Below are 23,334 nucleotides of genomic sequence, written 5' to 3'. Positions count from 1 at the left end.
GAATGCATTGGGTAATTTTCAAACATACCGATTGGATTTGTGTGCAGTCGTGCTCCCTTGCTCTGTGGTATCACACACATTTATGATTGTGTTTAAAGCAAGTCACTTGTGCAAACAGGCTTGTTAAGAGTTAATTACCTGGAGTGCTCACGCTGCGCAGATTATAGGCAATCAGGAGATCTTTGTGTGGAGACATAAAAAGACAGAGAGCTCACTTGAGAAATGATGAGACGCCAGGACACAATGGAGGTATTTGATTGAAAACAATAAGCATTACATAATCAAAACAAGTTTGTATATCAAGGTTTTTTTTTTTTTTTTTTAAAAAAAGCTTTATTTCCTCTTGTGTAGGTAGAGTATGGTTTTGTTCATCTTTGACTCCGACTGTAAACCCTGGTGATTAAAACACAAAAAGCGATGACACATGTCATCGTTCAGTTGACAGAAGTCCTAATGCACAAATTGCTTTAGATTAAAGTGCCTGGTGTTTACATTAGTGTAAGGATGCTTATGTTCACTTCCCCTTGGCAGGCAAGAGCCCGTACCTGCTGTTTACCAATCGGCATGAGATCCGGCGCATTGACCTGATCAAGAAAGTCGACAGTCAGGTGGTGTCCACCCTGAAGAACGCCGTGGCCTTGGACGTGGACGTGACCACCAACAAGATGTACTGGTGTGACCTCTACCACCGCAAGATCTACAGGTACTGAGCAAGGACATCACTCTGCCCTCTATGTATTGGTTTGGAGGGAATGACACTGGTACATGCCTTTGTGCAAACAGTTATGGGTTTCAGATAACCGAAGTTCATTTATTGTTAATCCAAAAGATAATTTGAGATTTCTAAATTTAGCTCTACTTTGTCTTCAAATAATGAACCGTTATCTCTAATTACATTTTTCAGTTGTAAGATTGAAGATGTATTTTCTATTTAATTCAAACATGTTTTATTTTAATTCAAAATATCTAGAATTCAGCTTACGGTCTGCCAGATAAATGTAAATACTAGAAGTAATTTAAATATCTCTTCTTTAATTCTGCTTTTTATTAATGGTAGTGGACGATATTAGCCCAGGTGATTAGAGATACCCACATCACTTTTTAATTTAAATAATCCATGCAATAATAACATGTAATAAGTGGTCTCCCATATCGATGTATTAATCTAAGTACAGAAGCTAGCTTTTTTATGCTTTTATGCTCAGGCACATTCGTACATTTCTCTCTCTCTCTCTCTCTCTCTCTCTCTCTCTCTCTCGCATGCATGCTCCTTACCTTGATGGCCTTGACAGGGTTATTTGTAAAAGCATCAATATGCTTGTGGTGCTGTGGTTTCCTTTACATGCACAGTTATATCATCTATAAAGAATATGCACACAAACACATACAACTCATACACTCCCTCTCTCTCTCATTTCTCTCCTCTCTCCCTCTTTCTCACTCACACACACACACAGACACACACAAACACACACACACACACTCTCACACACACACTCACACACATACTGTACTCTCATTCCCTGACAATTCTTCTGTACAACTGTCTTATATTAATGAGGATACGATGAAGGCCGATTAGTGCTAATCACCCTGGATGCTGGAAGCGGACTTGTTCCCCTCTCCTCTGTCCTGATGCAGCTGGCTGACGGCCTCCACTCAGCACTCCGAGGAGGCTACTTTACATTTAAAACACAAGCACACACTGATGGCTGAGATGGTTAGTCCCTCTCTCACGCACGCGCACCTTCTGCACCGGCGCCTTCTATGTGTGAAGTTCTAGGATTTGCAGTGAGCCGCAAGCACTTATGAGCCCACACACATACAAAAGATATTATACCTACACACACACACACACACACACACACACACACACACACATACTCAAGTCAGGGATGTGGATGTGCAAGGTGATAATTGGCTACTGTGGGAGAAGTAGGATTCAGAGCATCAGATGAAAGGTCTACCCCCCCCCCCCCCCCCCCCTCCACTCTCTCTCTCTCTCTCTCTCTCTCTCTCTCTCTCTCTCTCTCTCTCTCTCTCTCTCTCTTCCCCACCCTCTCCATACTTCCCTCCTATGCCTCAAGCCTCAATCCACTCTGCAGTAATTAATACTGATCAGTGGAATAGTACACTTCACGTACCTGATCCTGCAGTGGAATAGTACACTTCACGTACCTGAGTGATCCTGCAGCTCTGGCAGCTCCTGCAACATGAGAGAGAGTGAAAGAGAAGAGAAAAAATAGAGAGAGAGTGAAATCCCAGGTAGAGAGGGATAAAATGCTGAAATGGAAGAGAGAAAAACAAGGCTGGGAGGAGAATGAAGATATCATTGGTGTTATATAGAGCTAAATGAAATGACAAGGTAAAAGCAGACAGCCGCAGGATGTCCGTCCTTGGTGACCTCTCCTCACATGACCCTGCAAAGTCCACCCAAACCCCAGAACAGGAGCTGGAGAGCGTTTGGACTTGTGTAAACACGGAGAGGCGAGTTGGTTTAGCGAGACGCCACCAGAGGACCTGTTTGTCCTTCAGCCCCCCTCTGTGAGAGCCACTGTTCCTGGTTCACATCTCTCTCTCTCTCTCTCTCTCTCTCTCTCTGTCACACACACACACACACACACACACACATAGACACACACATACACACACACAAACACACACAAACACACACACACTCATGCTCTCACAGGCTGCAGGGGAGGCAGCTCTAAATCATTCCGGCCCCACCATATGCTGCCTCTAATTTACCTCTCTGAGTAATTGTCTTCATTACTCTTCCTCACATTGCTTCTGCAAGGCCCGTGCAAAATAAAAAATCACAAAGACTTGTGTGTGTACTGTATGTATGTGTGTATGTGTGTGTGTGTTGGTGGTGGTGGTGGGGGAGTGGGTGGTTCACAAGCTGTGATCCACAATTTCTCAACTTTCAGAAGAACAGCTGTACTGTATGCTCATAGTTGGACCAAAGCCAGGCGATTTGCTCTTTGAGGACTTTGGTCTGTCCATGTGCGTCACGGGCACGGCCACCCGTGTGGATGGTGTTTCAGCGCTTCACGCTGTCTGCCAAGGACGCACTCCATCAGAATCACCGCTGTGCCCGTTTAATGACACTCAAGCTACATCAGGCCTGCACTCGGGGAAGGATGTGGATAATGGTGATGAAAATGTGTGCTGTGCTTTGTGCGTCCCCCCCGCTCCGATGGTCCATCCGCGGCACGGATCTGCTCTGGTATCACAAAAAAAGTGCAGTGCTACTACAACAGTCAGAATCTCCGCTAATGGACCTATGACAGCAGTGCTAGCATAGCGATTCAATTGCAGCTGCGCTGCTAACAAAGACGCTAATATAGCGCTGTTAACGGAAAAGTGATGGCGGGGTTAGCATAAAATGCTGCAATCAGAGGAGAGCGAGAGTGGTGCTTGAATCCAGCGAGCGCAGTGCGGGTGGGATGGTGCAATCAGAGCCACGAGAGCGGAGGCTTGCCATCACAGAAACATAATGCATCACTTAACAGCAGACGTAGCAGCCATGCTAACAGGACAGTGTTATCGGCAGCTCCACATGCCACTTGAGACACCATGTGCTTCAGTGGGCCCACGTGCTCCATGGCAGCTCTATCATCTGTGAATAGGTGTGGCGTTCACCAACCTGTGATTCATGTGTCACCACTGTTTACCCTGCTAATTAATTCATATTAGCATCGTTCCCCTGGTCGATCGATGCAGGGTTTTGAAGTTCCAGCCCATAATTAAGATGTTGCGGTGAAAACGCTGGCAATTAGGCTGACAATCTGCTTGTGCTATTTCTCCAATCCGTCTCTGTCTGTGAGCTGCCTGCCGCTCCCGCACCTGACGCCCCCTCAGTGTGAAAGACGTGGAGCCACCCGTAGCCAACCTCCTCTGGAGCACTCCCTCACTCCACGATCTCTCTCTCTCTCTCTCTCTCTCTCACTCTCACTCAGCTCTCTCTCTCACTCTCACTCCCCGCTCTCACTCTCTCTCTCTCTCTCTCTCATCCACAGCATGGATTAGTGGGGCATTCTGTCATCAGCCTGTAATGCTGCAGATCTGTATGTGCTCGACCCACAAGATAGAGGGAATGGGGGAATGGGGAAGGGATGAGAGAAGAGAATAGAAAAGAAAGGAGACAAGAGGCAATATCCTCACAGAAAAAAAGTGAAAAGGAGGAGTGGTAAGATAGTGAGATTTGAGGTAGAGCGAGGCAAAATAACATCTTCAGAATGGAGAGAGCGTAGTGTGTGTGATTTGGCAAACTCCCCTCTGTCTTTTTTAACGCCTTCCTTAAAGCCGTGCTGTAGCTTCCGCTGCTGATAAGAGCAGACAGGGCCATTTTGAGAGTGACTCTGTGCAGTGGGGCGACATCTGTTAAGAGCAGTGGCAGGATTTAAGATGCCACAGATGGGACATTAGCTGGCTGTAATGCCCCCCCCCCCCCCCCCCCCTCCTCCCCCCGCAGTGAAAAGTGGCCTCCAAGTGATGAGCAAGCATTTGCACAGGCCCCAGGAGCTCTGCTTGGACCAGCAGCGATCCTCGTCACGGTCCCCATGCCACTGCCGAGACGACTTACATTGCATGTAGTTAAATTCAGATGGCAACCGGGATGCCATTAAGTTATTGAGTGCATCCGAGGGCTCATTGCTTCCTTTTTGCTGCGGTGCCGTTGCTCTTTTTATAGATGCTAATAAACATCTGGTTGTTTCGACTGTTTCAGAGATGCTCACTCAAAGTGACTTCTGTGTTTGTAGTGATTGTTTATGCACAGATTCACCACATCTGTCACAATGTTATGATTGAGTGCACAGTGTGTGTGTGTGTGTGTGTGTGTGTGTGTGATATATAGCGAGTGAGAAATGTAGAACTTAATTATTCAGTCCTTGCAGTTTGTCCTCCGCTGAAAAACAGCATGACAACTTTCTGCTCCTGATGGCAGCGCACCATTGTTTTCCCTGACACCTTGTACTTGCATTTTAAAGTGACTCTAATTCTCTCTCTCTCCCTTTCTGCAGTGCATACGTCAACAAGGCCGGCGATGCCTCACAGCAGATGACGCTGATAGACACGGCTCTGCACTCCCCCGACGGGCTGGCTGTGGATTGGGCCCACAAGAACATCTACTGGACTGACTCCGGAGACAAGACCATCTCTGTGGCCACTGCCGACGGCAAGAGGAGGAGGGTTCTGATCAACATGGACCTGAACGAGCCACGGGCCATCGTGGTGGACCCAAGACAGGGGTGAGCCACCGCAAGATGAGTGTGGCGGATATCTGGGTGCTTAGATTGGGAGAAGTAGCAGTAGGTGTAGTTAAATTGAATCATGATAGGGTGAGACCATTGTTAATCTCATATAATTAAGCTTGTTAAGAGACAGTTTATGTTTTAGGTGGGTTTTTAAACTGAATTAAGGCAGTTATTTAGTTATAAACATATCTCAAAAGTTATGACAGACATAAATATTATATTAATCTTTCTTATATATTTATAGTACACATAAATATAGTATAAATTTATTTATATACATAAATATTATATATTGTATATATTAATATTAAATATAAATATTTCCTCCTGTAAAATACGGTAACATAGCTACATACTGCCACAGGCAGTTCTGCAAAGCCCCGGGTGAAAGCTAGAGACCGTGTGTCAAGTTCAAGTCCTGCTCAGACATTTTTTACTTCAGTCCCTTTCTCAGTCCGGTCATAGCTTCCTTGTCTCACACCGGGCCTGAGTTGTCCGTTGATCCTCACTGATGTCCTTCACTTCAGCTCGCATTCCATTTCTTCCTGCCAAAAGCCGCCAGAATCTCCAGAACAGCCTCGCAGTTCACATTAGGCAGTTAGCTTTGCTCTGACGTTTTTTTTGCCACTTGCTCCACTACGAAGGCTGTGTTGCTTCAGGGCACTTTGCTCCAAATTACAAAGGTAGGGGAGCATGAAAAACATGTAAATTGAATGCGCGGGACGGGTGGTGTCCCTGGGAGAGGTAGCTGTCGCCTGTGGTCTGCGGTCTCTGCTGTGCTTGCTGTTCGATCTGTGCTGTGCTTGCTGGGGTGAGTAGATGCCCCTATGAAGTGCACGTGCGGCAACACTACTCCCAATAGGACCGTGGGCTTGTTGAGTGGAATGTTAAATGTGTGTGTGTGTGTGTGTGTGTGTGTGTGTGTGTGTGTGTGTGTGTGTGTGTGTGTGTGTGTGCGTGCGTGCGTGCGCTTACGTGTGTGTGTGTGTGTGTGTGTGTCAGGATTACTTTGAGTTTTCCCATGTCCTCAACTAGGCTTTCAAGATATAATTGTACATTGGGATCAGTGGCCTACTTTTTTTTTACAAATCAACAAGGGATTGCAGAATTTAAGCCACTTCATCTCCTTTCAAGTTATCACCTGTTTAAGGAGTGCATTCAATATCAGCAACTTGCCAAAATCAAAGCACATCTCAGCACTGAAACATTGTGATGTAAATACAGTACATTATTGCAAGTAAGGATGCAGTGGAAATAGCTAGCCAGTTTGCTTGAGCCTTGGCTCTGGTTACTGGTACTGTTGGTAATAGTGTTTACATCAGTTTCACAAAATGAAAGATCTGGTTTTATTCCTAATATCTTCACTTTTGCCAAAAGTGAAAATGGCTGCCTTCACTTGGTTGGAGCTTGGTTTACTTCAAATAAAGACATTGTGCTACAGGGAATACATGAAGTTAAGTCACCGATGGTTAAATAATATATTGGTGCACCCATATGTGCTTGTCCATTGAGAGAACTATTTAAATTGGAGCTTCTGAAAACTTCCTTCCTCAAAATATTTTTTTTGGGACATTGACCCAATGTGATGATGAACATGACATGGATCTAAATCGTCTGCCATCTTCCTCCATCTTTTCTCTGCAGGTTCATGTACTGGTCAGACTGGGGGGCCAGCGCCAAAATTGAGAAGGCCGGCATGAATGGAGTGGACCGGCAGGTTCTGGTCTCTGAGAGAATCGAGTGGCCCAACGGCATAACTCTTGGTATTCTTGGGCTTCTTGGTCTAATTTACAACTTGTGTGTGTGTGTGTGTGTGTGTGTGTGTGACTGTGTGTGTGTGTGTGCGTGTGTGTGTGTGTGAGAGAGAGAGAGAGAGTAAGAGAAAGAAGGGTGTTCATGAAACGTTTAGTATATTTAGTATATTTTGTGCAAAGGAAGTCTCATGAGAGGTCATGTGAGGTTATGAGAGTGCAATCAATAGGAAATGGAGATGTGAGAGCTGAATGAACAGAGATGGTAGAGAGAGAGAGAGAGAGAGAGAGAGAGAGAGCAAGACACGCTAGATAGAATGGATAGAGAGAACGGGTTAAAAATAAGCAACAAAATAAAAGTCTGTTAAAGCCAGTAGTTAACTAGAAGGGCACTTGGAGGTCATCCAGTGAATTGGATCTACTCCAAAATGTACTGTAATGGGTTCTTCCTTGACCCATGCAACACTTGTCCAGCAAGTTTGGACCTTTAGTTTTTGCATAATCATAAGATCACACCGAAGACAGAATCTCCTTGGCAGAGGTAAAAAAAAGTGCAGTAAAACCCTACCCTTGGTGTAGTTTGGATCTCCTCAGCAAACCAACCTCTTCAATCAGCTGCCAGTTTAGGGGAAAAACTAAAATGGGATTTCATGAGCTATACTGTCAATATTCTCCTCATTTCTCTCCCCCTCCACAAGAGCAGCAGTCCATTTAAGAAGTGGTCATGCTTGAAAAGGGGAGGAAAAAGAGAGGTGCCTGGTGAAGGAGAATTGAACATCAGTGCATTGCTATGAAAACAGATCTATTTTTGAGGAGGGAAAGTGTGTAGGAGGAGGGGGACTCTTGTTAAGCACCATTACTTTACAACAGTGAAAATGTTTCTTTTTTCTCTCTGTATTGATTCCTGCAAAAATAGAACAGATTACCGGTATACATGTTTAGCTGTAGTTGTTTTTTTTTCTGTAGCAGCTTTGAGTCATGTATGGTAATGTTGTAGGTGGCTTCTTGACCACCACAATGGCTGTTTGTGTATTTCTCCATCAGTTAGCTGATGTTTTATCCTTTGACAAATCACTGGACTATGTGACTATGGACACTTGGCCTGTGTCTTAGACTTGTCCAGCAGGCGCCTGTACTGGCTGGACTCCAAGCTGCACCTCATCTCCAGCGTGGACTTCAATGGCAATAACAGGCGGGTGCTCACCTCCTCCATGTCTCCACATCCCTTCGCCCTCACTGTGTTTGAGGTGAGCCCACTCTTACTCCAAACACCAATACCTGTAAAGCCATACACACACACACACACACACACACACACACACACACACACACACAAACAGAACAGGTCAAAGTGGTATAGCAACCACAGTGCCAAACTGATTTGGCCTGCAATTGTATTTCATCTCAGATATAGAGCGTTGCATTGTTTGTTTTAGTTTTAATTTTGTTTTGTTGAAAACTTCTATTTCATTTTTATGTTATCTAATGATTTTTTTTTCAGTACTAGTTTTAGTTAATCTTAGTGGTCATAGACAAACACACACACACACACACACACACACACACACACAAAACACATACTTCTCTTACACACCAAACCTCATTCCACAGGGAAGCCACACAAGCCAGTGAGATTAATGGTGCGGGATGGCAAGCAGCACCCAAGACAGAAACCAAATTAAAAACCCTTTAACGGTGCGACGTGTGGAAGGGCAGCGCCACACGCAGCTGCGGTGGTCCTGCCAGGGTCGTATATCATAGCACCGCTCCTCATGACAGGCCTGTCGATGGGCGCGCTCAGGCCTCCTACCCTGGGGGGGGGGGGGGGGGATGTAGAGGAAACAACATTTTCTCCTCTTTTTCTTTGTTTTTCTGTGGATGAGTCGGGTGTTTGAACGATGGGATGCCGCAGGAACTATTCTCACAGGTGGGTGAGTTCAGCCCAGGAGTAGATGCAGCACACTGCATTGCACTGTGGTGAGATATTCCGTTTACGCCAAAGTTTAAAACGTTGTGAAAGTTACTTCAAGAGTAAAACAGCAGAACAGGATACAGAGAGTTTGTGTCGGTAAAAAAGAAATACTATACAGATATCTCAAGGCCGCAGAATATTATAAAGAATTCATGTGCCCGTTAGCAGAATACGTGCTGGTAAGCAAAGACGTCAAAAAGAAAACCGAAATGACACTAATGTTGTCGATTCCATTCTGTGTTTTTTTTTTTTTTAGTTTTCTGAGCAAAAACAATATCTATGGGCACATTCACACATCTCTGGATGGGCTGTTTTCATTTATTGGAGTTTTCTGAGCAAAAAACATTTATGTCTATGGGCACATTGACGCATCTGCGGAAGAGCTGTTTTCATCTGCTGGTGGTCCCTGTGTGAGAGTGGAGCGCTGGCGGAGGCTCAGCTGCGAGGTGCTCCTGCTGCTGGGAGGCAGCTCTTACAGGTGGGGAGGCACTGCAGAGGAGGAGACACTGCAGTGGGCTGACGAGGAAAAGTTACCTCTCAAGGTCTCAGCCTGCAGAAAGAGAAGCAGAGCCCTGGTATCTCCAGACAAACAAACAACTTCATATCCCTCTCTTTTAAATCTGATGTTTGATTCTTTATTTGATCAACGTTATTTAAGAATGTTAATATAATCGTTGCTAACAACACTGACAAATATGTCAGCTTTTCCAAGTGACAGTACATGTGAGTGTTCAGAGCTATCACAGTCCATCTCTTTGCCACATGGGGCACATCTGCTTCTGCTATGACGTCTATGAGCCCCATGCATCAGTCGGACTGGACTGACAGCTTTACTCTGGGTTTGAGGTGCATAAAGGTTAAGACTGGGTGGAGACGCCTCGGTGTAAAAATAGCGGCTTACTGTTCCAGTGGGAGAGATGATCCCTCAACTATGACAGTCTGTGTGTGTGTGTGTGTGTGTGTGTGTGTGTGTGTGTGTGTGTGTGTGTGTGTGTGTGTGTGTGTGTGTGTGTGTGTGTGTGTGTGTGTGTGTGTGTGTGAGTGTCCGTAGGGGCCAGAGAGCTGACTGATTGAGCTGATAAGACAACCAAGACAGGCAAACAGAAGCCATACTGGTGACCTTTCAGAAGGAGAAGGCTTTGTAAACAGGTGGCTCCTTCTAATGGAGACCGTGACAGACACCACACCAGTCTCTCTCTCTCTCTCTCTCTCTCTCTCTCTCTCTCTCTCTCTCTCTCTCTCTCTCTCTCTCTCTCTGTCCCTTTTTTCTCTTCCTCTCTTCCTTTGTGTCTGTCTCTTTATCTGTCATGTCTCCTTCTCAATTTTGTCCCTGCGCTCGCCCTCAATGGCTCTCTCTGATTTTCCCTATCAGTCTTTCCTTTTGTGTCAACTCATTGCCAATGAAACTTGGGTTGCCATGGCAACGGATGAGCTATTGCTTCAGATGCTGATAAGAAGGCATCAGGAGTGAGAGAAAGAGAGAGAGAATGAGAGAGAGAGAGAATGAATAGTGAAGGACAGAGAATGAGCACCTGTTTATTCTCAATGTTGTCTCCCACTCTGCACCCTCCCAGAAGACAGCTTTAATTCAGAGGTTAGATGGGCCTGCCCGCCCGGGTCCCAATTAGAGCCGAACGATCGGCTGGCCAATACGAGAACTCCATTCGTCTCTCATCAGACTCACTCCACAGAGATCTCTGGGTTTCTTCTGCCGGACTCGTAATGGACAGCTGGGGCTGTAGGGAGTCCGTCTCGCTCCGTTTGCCTACTCCTTCTTTATACTCCTGCTGTGGCCGGCAAACAAACCCAACGCTGGGTTTGTTTATTGCTCGCCTCCTCCTGACCTCTGCTCTGGCTAGTGGGCCTTCAAACAAAGGCGAGCTGAGAGCTTGGAGGACTGATGTTGTCCCATGTGCCCTTGCAGGACCTCGTGTACTGGACAGACCTGGATGATGAGGCCATCTACAGCGCCAACCGTCACACAGGCCATGATATGGCTACACTGGCCCAGCACCTCAACAACCCACTGGCTCTGGTCGTTTTCCATGAGCTCAGACAGCCCAAAGGTGAGGCTTGCTCATTGACTTGAGTGCAGGAAATACACATGCACACACACACACATGCACACACACACACACACACACACACACACACACACACACACACACACACACACACACACACATATACACACACAGTACACAAATACAAGTATGAAGAATACCTTCACTACCAGCAGGAATTTAATATGCATAATATTGTGTGTGTGTGTGTGTAAGAGAGAGAGAGAGAGAGAGCAAGCAAGCGTATATGTGTGTATTTTAACAATAGGAGAGGAAGAGAATTGGGAGAGGGCTGGGATTTGATGTTTTGTTTTCTTCCCCTCATCACAAGAAAAGATGAGCGCCTCGGCCCCAGTGGTGGAAAGTTAATTGCGCGCTCCCACATTAATAAGTAAACAGCTCTGCCAAAGGATAAATCGCAGCGTTAAAGCCATCTCCATGAGGAGCTACTGTGAGCACGCAAAATCAGCTAGCGCTGAAATATTATGTGAATGAACTTGGCCTCTGTGCTGGGAAAATCCCTAACCTGAGGAGGAGCTGCATGCAGAACGCACACCTCATCACTTTCCCTTCTCTAAATCACAGCACACACATAAAGAAGGCCCTGGAAGGTAGCATTATTTAATTGGCAGTCATGCTAAATCCATAAGGCTGATGACATCGCCATTCAGTGTTGTTAACATCTTTGCTGTAATGTCTGGAGCCACTTTGTGTCCAGAGTCTGAGGCAACATAACACTTTCCAGATGCCATTTTTATTTCATCCTTTGTTCTCTTTTTGATTTTGTTCTCTTCCCTTGTGTGGGTGTATAAAAGAATGTTAGCATGCAGGCAGTCATCTCCTTTTCTTTATGTGCTGATCTTAAAAGCTCAGGTTTGTTCGCTGTCTCGCCACAAGCCCGGAGACGGGTATTGCAACTACCTGAAAGGTTTTGCAACATCCTCCTAAAAGAGAGATATATAATCCATCATGCCACGCAACGATAAACATAAAAGGCATCTTACACTTTTGAGACACTAGCTTTTTCAGAGGATCTCAGTTAAATGAAGAGTTCCTGTAACAATTCATTTTCTTAGCACCAATTTAGCTGCTAGGATAACTACACAAAGCACTCCTGTGCACCCCACTCACCCTAAGGTCAAGTCCTGCTAATGCCAACGTTCATTTTAATGTTTCCCCAGTGCAAGACAGCTGTAACATGGGCAGCCTGCCAAACGGAGGCTGTGAGTACCTGTGTCTGAAGGCGCCTCAGATCACCGACCACTCGCCCAAGTACACCTGCGCCTGCCCCAACAGCATGGAACTGGGACCTGACATGCGCCGCTGCATCATAGGTAGCATCACACCTCTCATAGCTAGACATACACTCAAAAACACACTTTACAGTTTGAATTGTTTGGACTTCAAGATGAATGTGTGCAATAATATGTCAAGTAAAAAAGATTGACATGAGTGACACAATAGAAGTACTGCCTAATGTAATGTTTCATATATTTACTTTAAAAAACAGAAACATTTTAAAAAGGAGATGTATTAGTTACAAGTTGACATAAGTTGAACAATAATAATGTAGTGACACTTTAAAATTGTAGCAGTGACCAGTAAGCAGTCAACGCTGCTATTTCATGAAGTCAGCACCTGAAAGACACCACTGCCTTTTTCCATATAAAGTCCATTCTCCAATTGGGGTCATACCCCTATTGGGCTCATTGTCTTCACTCACTTTTTTTCTTTGTTTGAGGGTGAAGTGCAATACCAGAGCAACCAGTCTACAACTAATTCTTTGTACATTTTGTTTGGCTTTCAAGTTGAATGTGTGCATTGTATTGTGTAAAATGAAAAAAAAAAAAAAACTTTTAAATGAATGATAAAATTAAAGTAGCGGTTAATATAAAGTTTATTATATTTAATAATAAAATTAAAATGGATAAAAATGGGTTAATAAAAGGGTCAGTGACCAGTAAGCAGTCAATGCTAACTGTCTCTTGAAGTCAGTGCCTGGCCCTCTTCCTCTTTGGCTGCTCGGGCAGGGGCTCCCCACTAATGTCCACATCAATCTGTGGAGCATAGGACTTTAGGGTGGGCGTGCTGAAGGACTCGGTGATGTGCACTTGTCCATCGGCGTCCACCGTCTCCACCAGGGTGGGGCAGGACTTCCTCTCCCACAGACGCTGCTTGATTGCTCGGCCCATCCCCAGGTTGTACTGGCGGGCATTCCCAGACTTGGTCTTTAGCATGGGGTCCACCACCGAGTGGTAGATGGCCTGGTAGTCCACCACAGTGTGGCCGTGTATCAGCAGAGGCTCGCTGAGGGCTGCAGAGAGAAGGGAGCTGCTCTGAGCCGATGAGGGAGCCACAGGTGGCAGCGGGCGGAGGTCTGGGAGAACAGCAGCATTTTTGATGTACCTCTCCTCCAAGGGCTCAGCCATCTGGCAAAGGCTGCTTTCCTGAGCCATCTCCCTCCTTTTCCTCTCTTTGGCCTGTCCAGGTCAAATTAAATATGACAGTAATTTGATTTAAGAGAATTAACCCAAAATACAAATGCTTATAATAATGCTAATGTAGTTAGGGTAGAATTTTGTTGTACCTCTGCCATGAGAGAAGAATCTTCCAAGTGGGGGAAGAACATGTCCTCTCTGTCCCTAGCTGCCCTCCACTCAGGTCCCATCACTGGGCCAGAGTCCAGAGAGCTGAGATGCTTTCTCTTCTGGCCATGTTTCCCAGTGGAGTGGTGCTTCTTGAGGCATCCCTTACTTTCACTGTTTGCCTCTTTACGGGCACGTGCCTTCACAGAGGTTTCTTTCTTTGAATGGGGGAGGTTTTGGCTCCATTTGGAGCTGTACTCCTGAATCAGGTGAAGTTCCTGCAGAAGGTTGATGGTGCAGCCGACCTCTGGAACCAAGGCAGGGACCTGCTGTGCCAATTGCAGTAGTATAGCTGCTATCTCCTGCCTCTGTTTCAGGTCATTGCATTTTACATGGTTTCCCTGAGGTGCCGTCTTTGCCTGTTTCACCTTAGGAACCTACATAGTGGAAGAAAAAGAGTATAGGCCTAGTTATTTTCAAGTACATACAAACTTACATCATTGCATGTTATTGAAACTTTAATGCACTTAAGTTAAGCACTTAAGAAAGATGATCAAATGCGTGATTCCATCACAGATTGGAAATAGAAAAAAGTGTCTCTACCCGTGGTGTTGTAAACGATTCCAGGACAGGGCAGGACAGGACTTGGGCCTTCCTGGGCTTGGCCAGACAGTCAGGTGAGGAGTCCACTGGAGTTTGAGAACTCAGCTTATGCTCACTCTGACTCTGACAGGCTAAAGGGAGACACCCCACACTCTTCTGCACAGGAGACCAAAGCTTGAACACCGGGGGCGCATTGCGGATTTCCAGGGCTTGTTCAGCCTGATCTTTGCAAGGCCCCACCCGACAAGGCTTAGCCTGTTTCTTTCTGCGACCCACACACTCAGAAGCCTCTGAAATGGTGGACAAAGTAGGTCCAGAGACCTGGCAGGTACTTTCACATACATTTTCAACTGGCAGTGAGGATCCAGGAAAGTTTTGGGGCAGAGTTGAAGAGTTGTCACCACAGCTGAGGGTATCCCCAGATAAGATGGGCATAGGGAGAGGACACTGGGTGGAGCTGGAGGCAGAGCCTTCCTCACTCTTCCAGGTCAATTTCTCCCCAGTCTGAAGATCTTTCTTCTTAGAGAGGGGTGGTTTCTCCAGATAAAAATCCTCAAAACGTTTAGATGGTATGACTTGTCTTCTAAGGCTGTAGGAGGCATTCGGGGCTCGCCCTGTGCTGCCCTGTAATATAAAGGTAATGTTATCCATATGTGTCAGAGGTGGATTTACCTTTATACTTAAATGAGTCTTCCAGTGGCTTAATTTGACATTTAAAAAAATTCTAAACGTACAAAAAAGATGAATTCCATCAGAAGTGTTACAAGGGCCATATTGAATAATTTCTTACCTGTTCCATAGCGATTGGTCAAGAAATTGATGAATAAAATGTCAAATATTGAAGAGCAATCAGTTTCTGTGAGCAATATTTCATAGAAAGTGAAGATTCCAAGTTATGTTTGGGTTAGGTTACCAATGGTGAAGGTTCTAAGGGTATGTGATTTCACTTAGAATCTTCACCTGGCTACTCAGAATGTTTGTGATGCTTTCTGTAGTTTTTATTTGAACAGATAACATTTCCTGTAGATTTTATATGAACAGATAGTCAGCTTATAGCCTAGTTATAGCCTAGTTGCAGAAATGAATCAGAATGAGTTTTATGTTAACAAAACCATAATTAATATTGAACATACACACACATGCTAACAAACACACAGACACGGCACATAAATTCACTGTTACATGGAGAAAACCTTGACAGTTGTGCATTGCACTAGCTCTCATTCAGTAGATATTTGCAGGTGTCTACACAGACTTCCTAAGCACTCGCTTCCTTATCCCCATCTCCTCAGGCCAGACTTAGCACTCGATAATCTGTCTCCACACTCTGCAGCTGAGAAACACTCTTCCTTGCCTGGAGATTTTTTCATTCTTGCATCCTGTGTGTCCTAAACCTCTCTCTTTTTTTTAATCATTGCATCTCTCTCTCTCTCTCTCTCTCTCTCTCTCTCTCTCTCTCTCTCTCTTTCTCTCTATTTGTTTTTTATCCCTCTCTCTAGTGGTCAGACCCAAAACCACAACAGCAGCTCCGACGACCACAACCACTACAACCCTGCCAACAACCAGCACCACCACCCCAGCAACAGCCTCCTCCACCACCACAACTACGCCATCCACGACATACATCACATACACCTCCTCGACGACCACCACCACCAGATCCACGACAGCCTCCACAACAGCCCCACCACCTGTGCACCACAGCTCTCCATCCACCACCATCAGCACCACCTCTAGCAGTACCAGTAGCAGCAGCAGTAGCAACAATGTTCAGAGGGTGAATGCCAACCTGTCACACCGGGGTGAGTGTTCTCTGTGTCAATCTGTGTGTGTGTGTGTGTGTGTGTGTGTGTGTGTGTGTGTGTGTGTGTGTGTGTGTGTGTGTGTGTGTGTGTGTGTGTGTGTGTGTGTGTGCGTGCGTGCTTGCATGCGTATGTGTGTGTGCAGCGTGTTGCAGTGAGAGCTATAATGAGGGCATTGTGTGCATTTGTTGTGGCTGGAGTGCAGTGAGCTTTTGGGTATCCAGACACATGGTGGACATGGCAGGTTGCGACAGTAGAAGTGCTCCCTCCACTGTGTTTGTAACTCTGATGGACTCGTTAATAAGCAGAGCTCTTTTAAAAGGTAGAATTAATGAGAGTGGAACCAGTCAGCTCGGAGTGGAGTACTTAAACTGTCTGGACCTGAGCACCTCCACCTCTGGGCACTCCTGCTGGTCAGAGAGGTTGTGTGTGTCAGTGTGATTAATCCACTAACATTTCTCTCTGCTGCAGCAGCACAGACACAATGTGGTCCTTTTCAATTCCTGTCCTCTCCCTCTTTCTCCTTTCTTAATCTTAATCTCAGACGCTGTATCTTCAACTTCAAACTGCCAAATAACATTTAAAAGTAAACTTCAGGTCTGCTTCGGAGACAGCCGAAGTGTTGGACCGCTCCTGAATCTGCTCGCGTAGTTCACCCCTATGAGCATCCTACTTTCATCTCTCTGAGCCGGCCTTAGGGTCAGTGGGAGGACAGACGCCGAGGCTGGGCAGCGAGCCCCCCGGTCAGGGCCCTGGAGTGAGCTGGGGCTGGGTGGGGAGCAGCTGCTGGAAGGTGCTACTGGGCAGCCTGCCTCTCTCATGTCTGGGACTTTCTTTTATTCATTTTTTGCTCCACCAGTTGTTCCTTTCTTGTTTTCTTTGTCTGTCTTCCTCTGTTTCGGAGATGTTTGCATCTAGGGGTCTGTCTCTTTGCCTGGCTGGCTTTCAATCGGCCTATTTGTATACTGTAGCTATCTGAAAGCACAGCAATGTTTTGCTCGTTATTATGTAGAACATTTGCATCTGCATTTAGATTTATTCATTTAGCAGATTCTTTTATCCAAAGCAACCCACAACATAAGGAATAACATTGAAAATGAGGAATAACATTCAACATTCATGTAGAAGTCTGGAAATGTTCCAAGCTAGAACCCTAAGGTTCTTGATGAGCACAGGCCCATCAACTCACGTGGTACCAGGGAAACAGGTCAAAGCTGGGAAAAGCCGAACCAGAAGAGTGTGCCGGAACGTTCTCAGGCCTTCCGATGGGAGCAGAGGCATAAATAAGGGCTCTTAAATATTGATGCCTTCCTCTTGTCATCGTATATGAGGTGCTGGAACTTTCTATTAGATAAAACTAAAAACTGTGTGCCACTGAAAGATGAATGCTGTGTGGGCAGGCGCTGTGGCTGCCAACAAGAACCCACCAGTGACTCCGAGGGCCGATGTGAAAGAGCTTCTGGATGAAGAGGGAGGATGAGTGGGAAGCAGAGGAGCAAGAGAGAGCCTGTGTGTCAGAGGGAGAGAAAAAAAACGAGTGCATGTGTATATGTGTGTGCGAGAGAAGAGAGGGAAAGAGAGAGGAAGAGGCAGAGAGAGGCCATTGAGGGCAGCACTCACAGCCCACAGAAGAAGCAAGTGCATGTCTGACGGACTTGGTGCCTCTTTCAGGCATTACGGCACAAAAAAGAGATTGTGGAGGTTTAGTGGGGGAGATGGGACCCGGCTTTTTATCCAGCTGCATGTTATCCGTAATCGTGTGTCGACTTGTGCCTTGGATTTTCCCCCCTTTCTCTCTATTTCCGAGTTTGCCAACATCAGCAGCACCAGGTGCATTACATCCCCATCAGCACAGGAGAACCATGTGTGTGTGTGTGTGTGTGTGTGTGTGTGTGGCACCCTGAAGATGAAAGCTGACAGCGCTGCGAACATTGTTGTGGCAGATCCATATTAAACGGCGGCGGTTGAGATTCTGTCAGGATGAATCATATGGTGTGTGTGTGTGTGTGTGTGTACACCGTCGCGGAGCACAACTCCTAATAACCTGAAAATGAAAGTCCCTATCTTCTGAGCGCAGGCTGCCAATCTGTTTTGTGAACAGCGTGCTTCCCTGCCACAGGAAAAAAAAAGTTGCCGCTATTCATGGGACAAATTTTAATAATGTTTTACAATCTGCTCCCCGATGATTTGTCGGCCATGTGGAGATATGACTCATTTGTTGATTTTATCTGTCAGCAATGTCGACAATACTAATCTGAGGCACCACATCAACTTGCCATAGTCTTCCCAACGGCAAAGATGTAGCTTGAGTCAAATAGAGGTGTGAAATTTTTGTTTTTTGCCGTGTCTTGAAACCACCGTACAATTATACAATATTCATGGGGCATTATCTACATTTTGAGAGAGATCTTTCTTCTGGCTGGAAAGGAGGGGGAATTATCCACCCCCATTTTATTGTTGTTGTTTCCTTTGTTTTGTGCTCAGCATTCTGTGGGTAATCAGTAGCTCCATCTGTATGCTGGGCTTGCTCTATCCGCCCCTCTTAATCTCCAGACCAAGACTCCATTATCAGTTTCTAATTACAGTAGCGCTAATGGAGGCCTCTGTGTTAATTGTGAGATTGAGGTAGGATTTATATTCGGAGATGGGCTTGGCTCCACAGAAACCTGTGGTACGGGCTGGGTTGAGCTAATTGTCTGTGTATGTGTGTCATTACAGTCCATATTGTAAACGCTCATGCCTTTTATAGTCATCTTTTTCTCTTTAGAATTTGTTTATATGTGTATTTGTGTGTTTTTAAAGACAAATCGAACGATTTCATTTTCTGACTATGACTATTTCGGCTTCACCTGAGTCTGCAAGGTCTCCGTGACTCTTTGTCTGTTTCTTTATGTATTCCACTGCATTTTCATTTTCCTCTCTTGTGTCTTCAATTTATAATCTGTTATCCGCGTGACTTATCGTGGTTTATCCATATTGAAAAAAAAAGCCATCACTGGTGGAAACAGATCACAAAACCATGTCTGTTGTTGACACAAAGGAGAGTAAAAGACGGAAAAAAAGAACAATATTTTTTTCTCTCTTTTCCTCTCCCTCTCGCTTACTTCTGCTTTATCTTGCTTCCCCTCCTCCTCTCTCCTCCCTCTTCCTCTCTCTCTATCCCTCTCTTTATCTCTCTCGCAGCTGGGAGCGAGCACTACCTTTTAGGCAACAACATAACTGTGGCAGTTTTGGGTATCGTCATTCCCATAGGTAGGTATGGCTGCGCATACTGTGTACCCCCCCCCTCCCCTCCTCCTCCTCCCTCTCCATATGCTGCCCAGCTCTGCCCTCTCCATATGCTGCCCAGCTTACTGGCCCCGACATCTTCATTCAGCTGCAGCCCGGGAGCTTCCAAACCCACGTGCATGATGCCTTCCCCTAATGCCACACGTGTACACGCACGCACACACACACACACACACACACACACACACACACACACACACACACACACACACACACACACACATATACACTGTCCTCAAAGGTAATATACATATTCATACACGCACAATAGTGCCGGTCAAATAGAAGCAAAACCTCATCATCCCCAGTGATGGGTTGATAATGACAGTGGCAGTGCCATAGCCATTGCAGGTGTAGTAGCGTTGCCGTTTAACGTTCAGTTGAAAACACCTTGCCCTTTTCTCGCCAGTCGCACACGCTTAATTGCGGAGCGGTAAAACAAATTAGCGTTGTGCAAATCCAATTGTGGACCCTGCTGTGAAATTCAGTCCCTGCGCTCATCGCTCTTCTGCTAGAGGAAATTGGAGAGACTCCACCCTCCTCCTCCTCCTCCACCTCCTCCACCTCTCTGTCTCCCTCAGCGTGTGGCGCTGTAATAGCGTTGGCTTCAAATTGTTATTAAGACGAAAAGCTGCGCCCAAATGAAGTGTTTACATGCTGACGGTGCGGATGTGGAGGTGCGGAAAAACACACACACACACACACACACACACACACCATAGAATGCTCTCCGGTGACCCCGATAACAAAAGACCAATTAAAGGAGAGCACGAGGGGAATAGCACAGGCGGTTGGGCAGTTTAAGAATGTGGAGGGGACCACATCGCTGCTACAGAGTGGCCAGGCATGGTTATCTTGTCCTTCTGAATAACAATGCTGCACAATCGGATGTGGAGGTGCAGAGAAACACACACACACACACACACACACACACACACACTGATGCATGGACACACACATGCACAAACACATACAGTACACACACATACATTCACAGGGACGCTAATGTCTGTCCCTTGGCTTCCAGTGCTTACCCTTTTGTGAGTCAAATTGTGAGCAAACATATATATACACACACACACACTAGTGTCTGTCTTTATGTATGTCAATTTATATGTTTAACTGTCATTATGTACTGTTGGCATCCTAGTATACCAAGTATGCATTGAAAGCATTTGTCAAGTATACCATATTCAATATTGTTTACCTTGGTTGTCACCAATATAACTGCTTTCAGTACATAATTGTGACATATACAGACATTGGTGTGTGGGTCCGTATGTATGCATCAGTGGGTATGAATGTGTTTGTGTCTATGTGTTTGTATGTGTGTGTGTGTGTGTGTGCGTATGTGTGTGTGTTTGAGTGTGTCATTAAGTGCTGCTCCTTGTCCCCTGGCTGTGTTAACGCTCCCGTCATTGTGTGTCGGCTGTGTGTTAAACGCATGCAGTTCCTATCCTTGCCACAGTGGTCATCGGCCTGCTCTGCACCGGCGGCTACCTGGTCTGGCGCAACTGGCGGCGGAAGAACACCAAGAGCATGAACTTCGACAACCCCGTCTACCGCAAGACCACCGAGGACGACGACGACGAGATCCACATCGGCCGGACCGAGCAGATCGGACACGTCTACCCCGCAGTGAGTGGCGGCGCCCGACAGCCCTTCCTGGCCCTGCCCCTGGGCGGCGGCGGCACTGCCGTGCCCGACCCGGCCGCGCACTGGTACTCGGGCGCGCCCATGCTCTCCAGCACCAAGTGAAGCGGGAGAGGTGCGGTGTGGACGAGGAGAGTGGGGGAGACTGGATCGAGGAGGAAACATTGAGAACCATTTTTTTTGGAGGGGGGGGGGGGGGGTCGTAATAATAAGGAGGGGTAATAATGAGGGGGAGGTGCCTTTAGAGAGTGGCACAGCAAAATGTGGGACGTGTTTTTGTTGTGCGCCTGTGCACACACACACACCCACTCTTATAACGTTACTCACATTCACACACACACATACAGTACGCACGCGCAAACACACACATAAACACACACAGGCACACACAAGCATGCACATATTTGAAATGTGTGCATCACTACACACACATAACCTCAGCCATCCCATTCCTCCAGTTTCCATCCATGGTTATTGTGTCCATGTGTTTTGACCGTCTCCTTCCTTTAGTGAAAGGAGCGTAGAGTGTGTTTTTGTGCTCGTGACGGGGCACAGACTGTGTGTCCTCCCACAGTCTTTTTTTAGCTTTATCCTCCTCCTTTTCCCTTTGAAAGGCATTGGGATGGTATCCCTCCTCAAGTGGTTTCTCCCCTAAGACTGTTTATCAAAAGGACCCTGTAACTACGCATAGGAATACAAAGGGATGCCAGCACCTTAGAATACAAGACAATCGATTTATTTATGTATGATAGTATGCATTCGTATTTATTTAGATATCAGTTCTATTTGTGTGTTTTCTGAACTCGTCGTCGACCGAGCAGCTTGAGCAGCAGGAGTGGGGAGTGAGCGCCAGGGAGGAAGGGGTTAAGCAGCTGTGAAGGGGTTGGCATGGCAACGGCTGGTGATTGCCGTAAAGACAGGATGAGAGCGGGATGTGGTTTTTGTCGCGGCGGGTTGCTGGCAGCAGCTGACCATCACAGAGCTGGAGGGGGATCAGAGGGGGGATGCCGCCGCCTCCACATGTGCTCTGGAGCTCGATGGGGGAGATGATGGGCACATATTTTACACACACACACACACACACACACACACACACACACACACACACACATACAGTACATGCAATGCTAAACACATAGACACAAGCATGCACACACAGGGATAAACACATTTGCAAACACACACAGGGTCTCTATGGCCTAGCCTCGCAGCGTGTGTTAGATTGAGACATGGGTGACGCCTGAGGCAGGGGACAGCTCCCAGTGCTAACAGGATTGGGTGTGTTATCAGTGTGTCATGACGGATGAGCAGGATCTGCATGTAGGCTAGGCTAGCTGTCTGCCCTTTCTTTCTGTCTCCATGTCCTTCTTTTTCTCCTTCTCTCTCTCTTTCTCATTCTTTCCTACTGTCTGTCTTTTTTTCTGTCATCTGTCCTTCACTTATTCTCTTTGCCTTTTTTTTCTGGAACCCTGTTTGTCTGTTTCCTTCTTTTCTTTTTTCTTCTCTCTATCTTTCCTTTTCTCTCTCTATCCATGCCGTGTGTTTAATGGTCTTTTATCTGCTCTCTGCAGCGCGTGGCGCTCAGTCTGGAGGACGACGGATTCCCCTGAGGTGCTCTCCTCTCCTCTCCCTTCTCCTCCCCTCCCCTCCCCCCCCCCCCCAACCCCCCTCTCTCCCCCTTTCTGTCTCCTGGGGAGACCCCACTCCTGCGGCAAGGTGCCAGAGAGAGAGAGAGAGCAGGGGACACTCACACACTCTAAGAGAACACAAGTGAGTTTCTCCCACGAACCCCAACCAACCAATCCAGATGGGGGAGGGAGGTGGGCCTGCCTTTAAATGCCGGCCCATGGGTACGTCTCCGAGAGTAGCCTCTCCTAACATACCATACTGCACAGTAACCTCAGACCTACAACAACTACTACCACCTCTTTAACTACCACTACGGCTAGTGCTAGTGCTAACAACTAGCCTAGTGCTAGTGCTACTTCCCCTTCTGTGTAGTAGTAGTGGTACAGGCTGCTTACTGGTGACTAACCCCATAATGACATACAGCGGCTAACACTCTTTAGATTTCAGTCTCCAGCTGTGCTAGGCTAGGCCTTGTGCATTTAAATGATGTTTGTATTAAATGGCTCTTGTGGCATCAGTTGCGTTACTGGTGTAAATATGATAAGCCTGCACCCGCTGATGCCCGGGTATCTGTATGGGCACGGCTAGGCCCATAGCCGCACACACCAGAGGGCATCGCCAGGGGAACCCAGCAGGGCAGAGCTTGGGGGAAGGGGATTATGGGTAATCTGCTCTGCTGGCATCAGAGGTACACAAAAGTTAGATAATGAATTTGGGTGGTGCT

At 46.4% G+C, this 23,334-nt stretch overlaps 2 protein-coding genes across 8 annotated transcripts in view; one reads left to right on the top strand and one right to left on the bottom strand.

Moving 5' to 3' along the window:
* The window catches only part of lrp8 (low density lipoprotein receptor-related protein 8, apolipoprotein e receptor), a 144,662-nt gene extending 122,028 nt beyond the window's left edge, over positions 1 to 22,634 (top strand). For 2 of the 7 annotated variants that reach the window (XM_042057242.1, XM_042057240.1), the window contains exons 10-19: positions 532 to 703; positions 5,031 to 5,258; positions 6,909 to 7,027; positions 8,129 to 8,262; positions 10,912 to 11,053; positions 12,232 to 12,384; positions 15,738 to 16,040; positions 19,224 to 19,292; positions 20,779 to 20,966; positions 22,553 to 22,634. In XM_042057242.1, the coding sequence (XP_041913176.1) occupies positions 532 to 703; positions 5,031 to 5,258; positions 6,909 to 7,027; positions 8,129 to 8,262; positions 10,912 to 11,053; positions 12,232 to 12,384; positions 15,738 to 16,040; positions 19,224 to 19,292; positions 20,779 to 20,966; positions 22,553 to 22,591 (1,547 nt within the window). In that variant the 3' untranslated portion in view covers positions 22,592 to 22,634. Of the gene's footprint in view, positions 1 to 531; positions 704 to 5,030; positions 5,259 to 6,908; positions 7,028 to 8,128; positions 8,263 to 10,911; positions 11,054 to 12,231; positions 12,385 to 15,737; positions 16,041 to 19,223; positions 19,293 to 20,778; positions 21,171 to 22,552 lie in introns of those variants that run through there. The other 5 variants (XM_042057243.1, XM_042057238.1, XM_042057239.1 and 2 more) reach the window with 3 other exon arrangements.
* LOC121678060 lies at positions 12,930 to 15,121 on the bottom strand. The gene is made up of 4 exons (XM_042057244.1): positions 15,029 to 15,121; positions 14,239 to 14,862; positions 13,638 to 14,072; positions 12,930 to 13,530 (listed from the first exon to the last, which is right to left on the bottom strand). The coding sequence occupies exons 1-4, from the start codon at positions 15,035 to 15,037 to the stop codon at positions 13,042 to 13,044; spliced, it is 1,557 nt and encodes a 518-aa protein (XP_041913178.1). The 5' UTR covers positions 15,038 to 15,121; the 3' UTR covers positions 12,930 to 13,041.
* Positions 22,635 to 23,334: the final 700 nt, after the last annotated feature.

Source organism: Alosa sapidissima, chromosome 12, assembly GCF_018492685.1.
Source record: "Alosa sapidissima isolate fAloSap1 chromosome 12, fAloSap1.pri, whole genome shotgun sequence".
Lineage (NCBI taxonomy): Eukaryota > Metazoa > Chordata > Actinopteri > Clupeiformes > Clupeidae > Alosa > Alosa sapidissima.
Note: the sequence above shows the minus strand (reverse complement) of the source record. Positions and strands in the feature narration are given on the sequence as shown.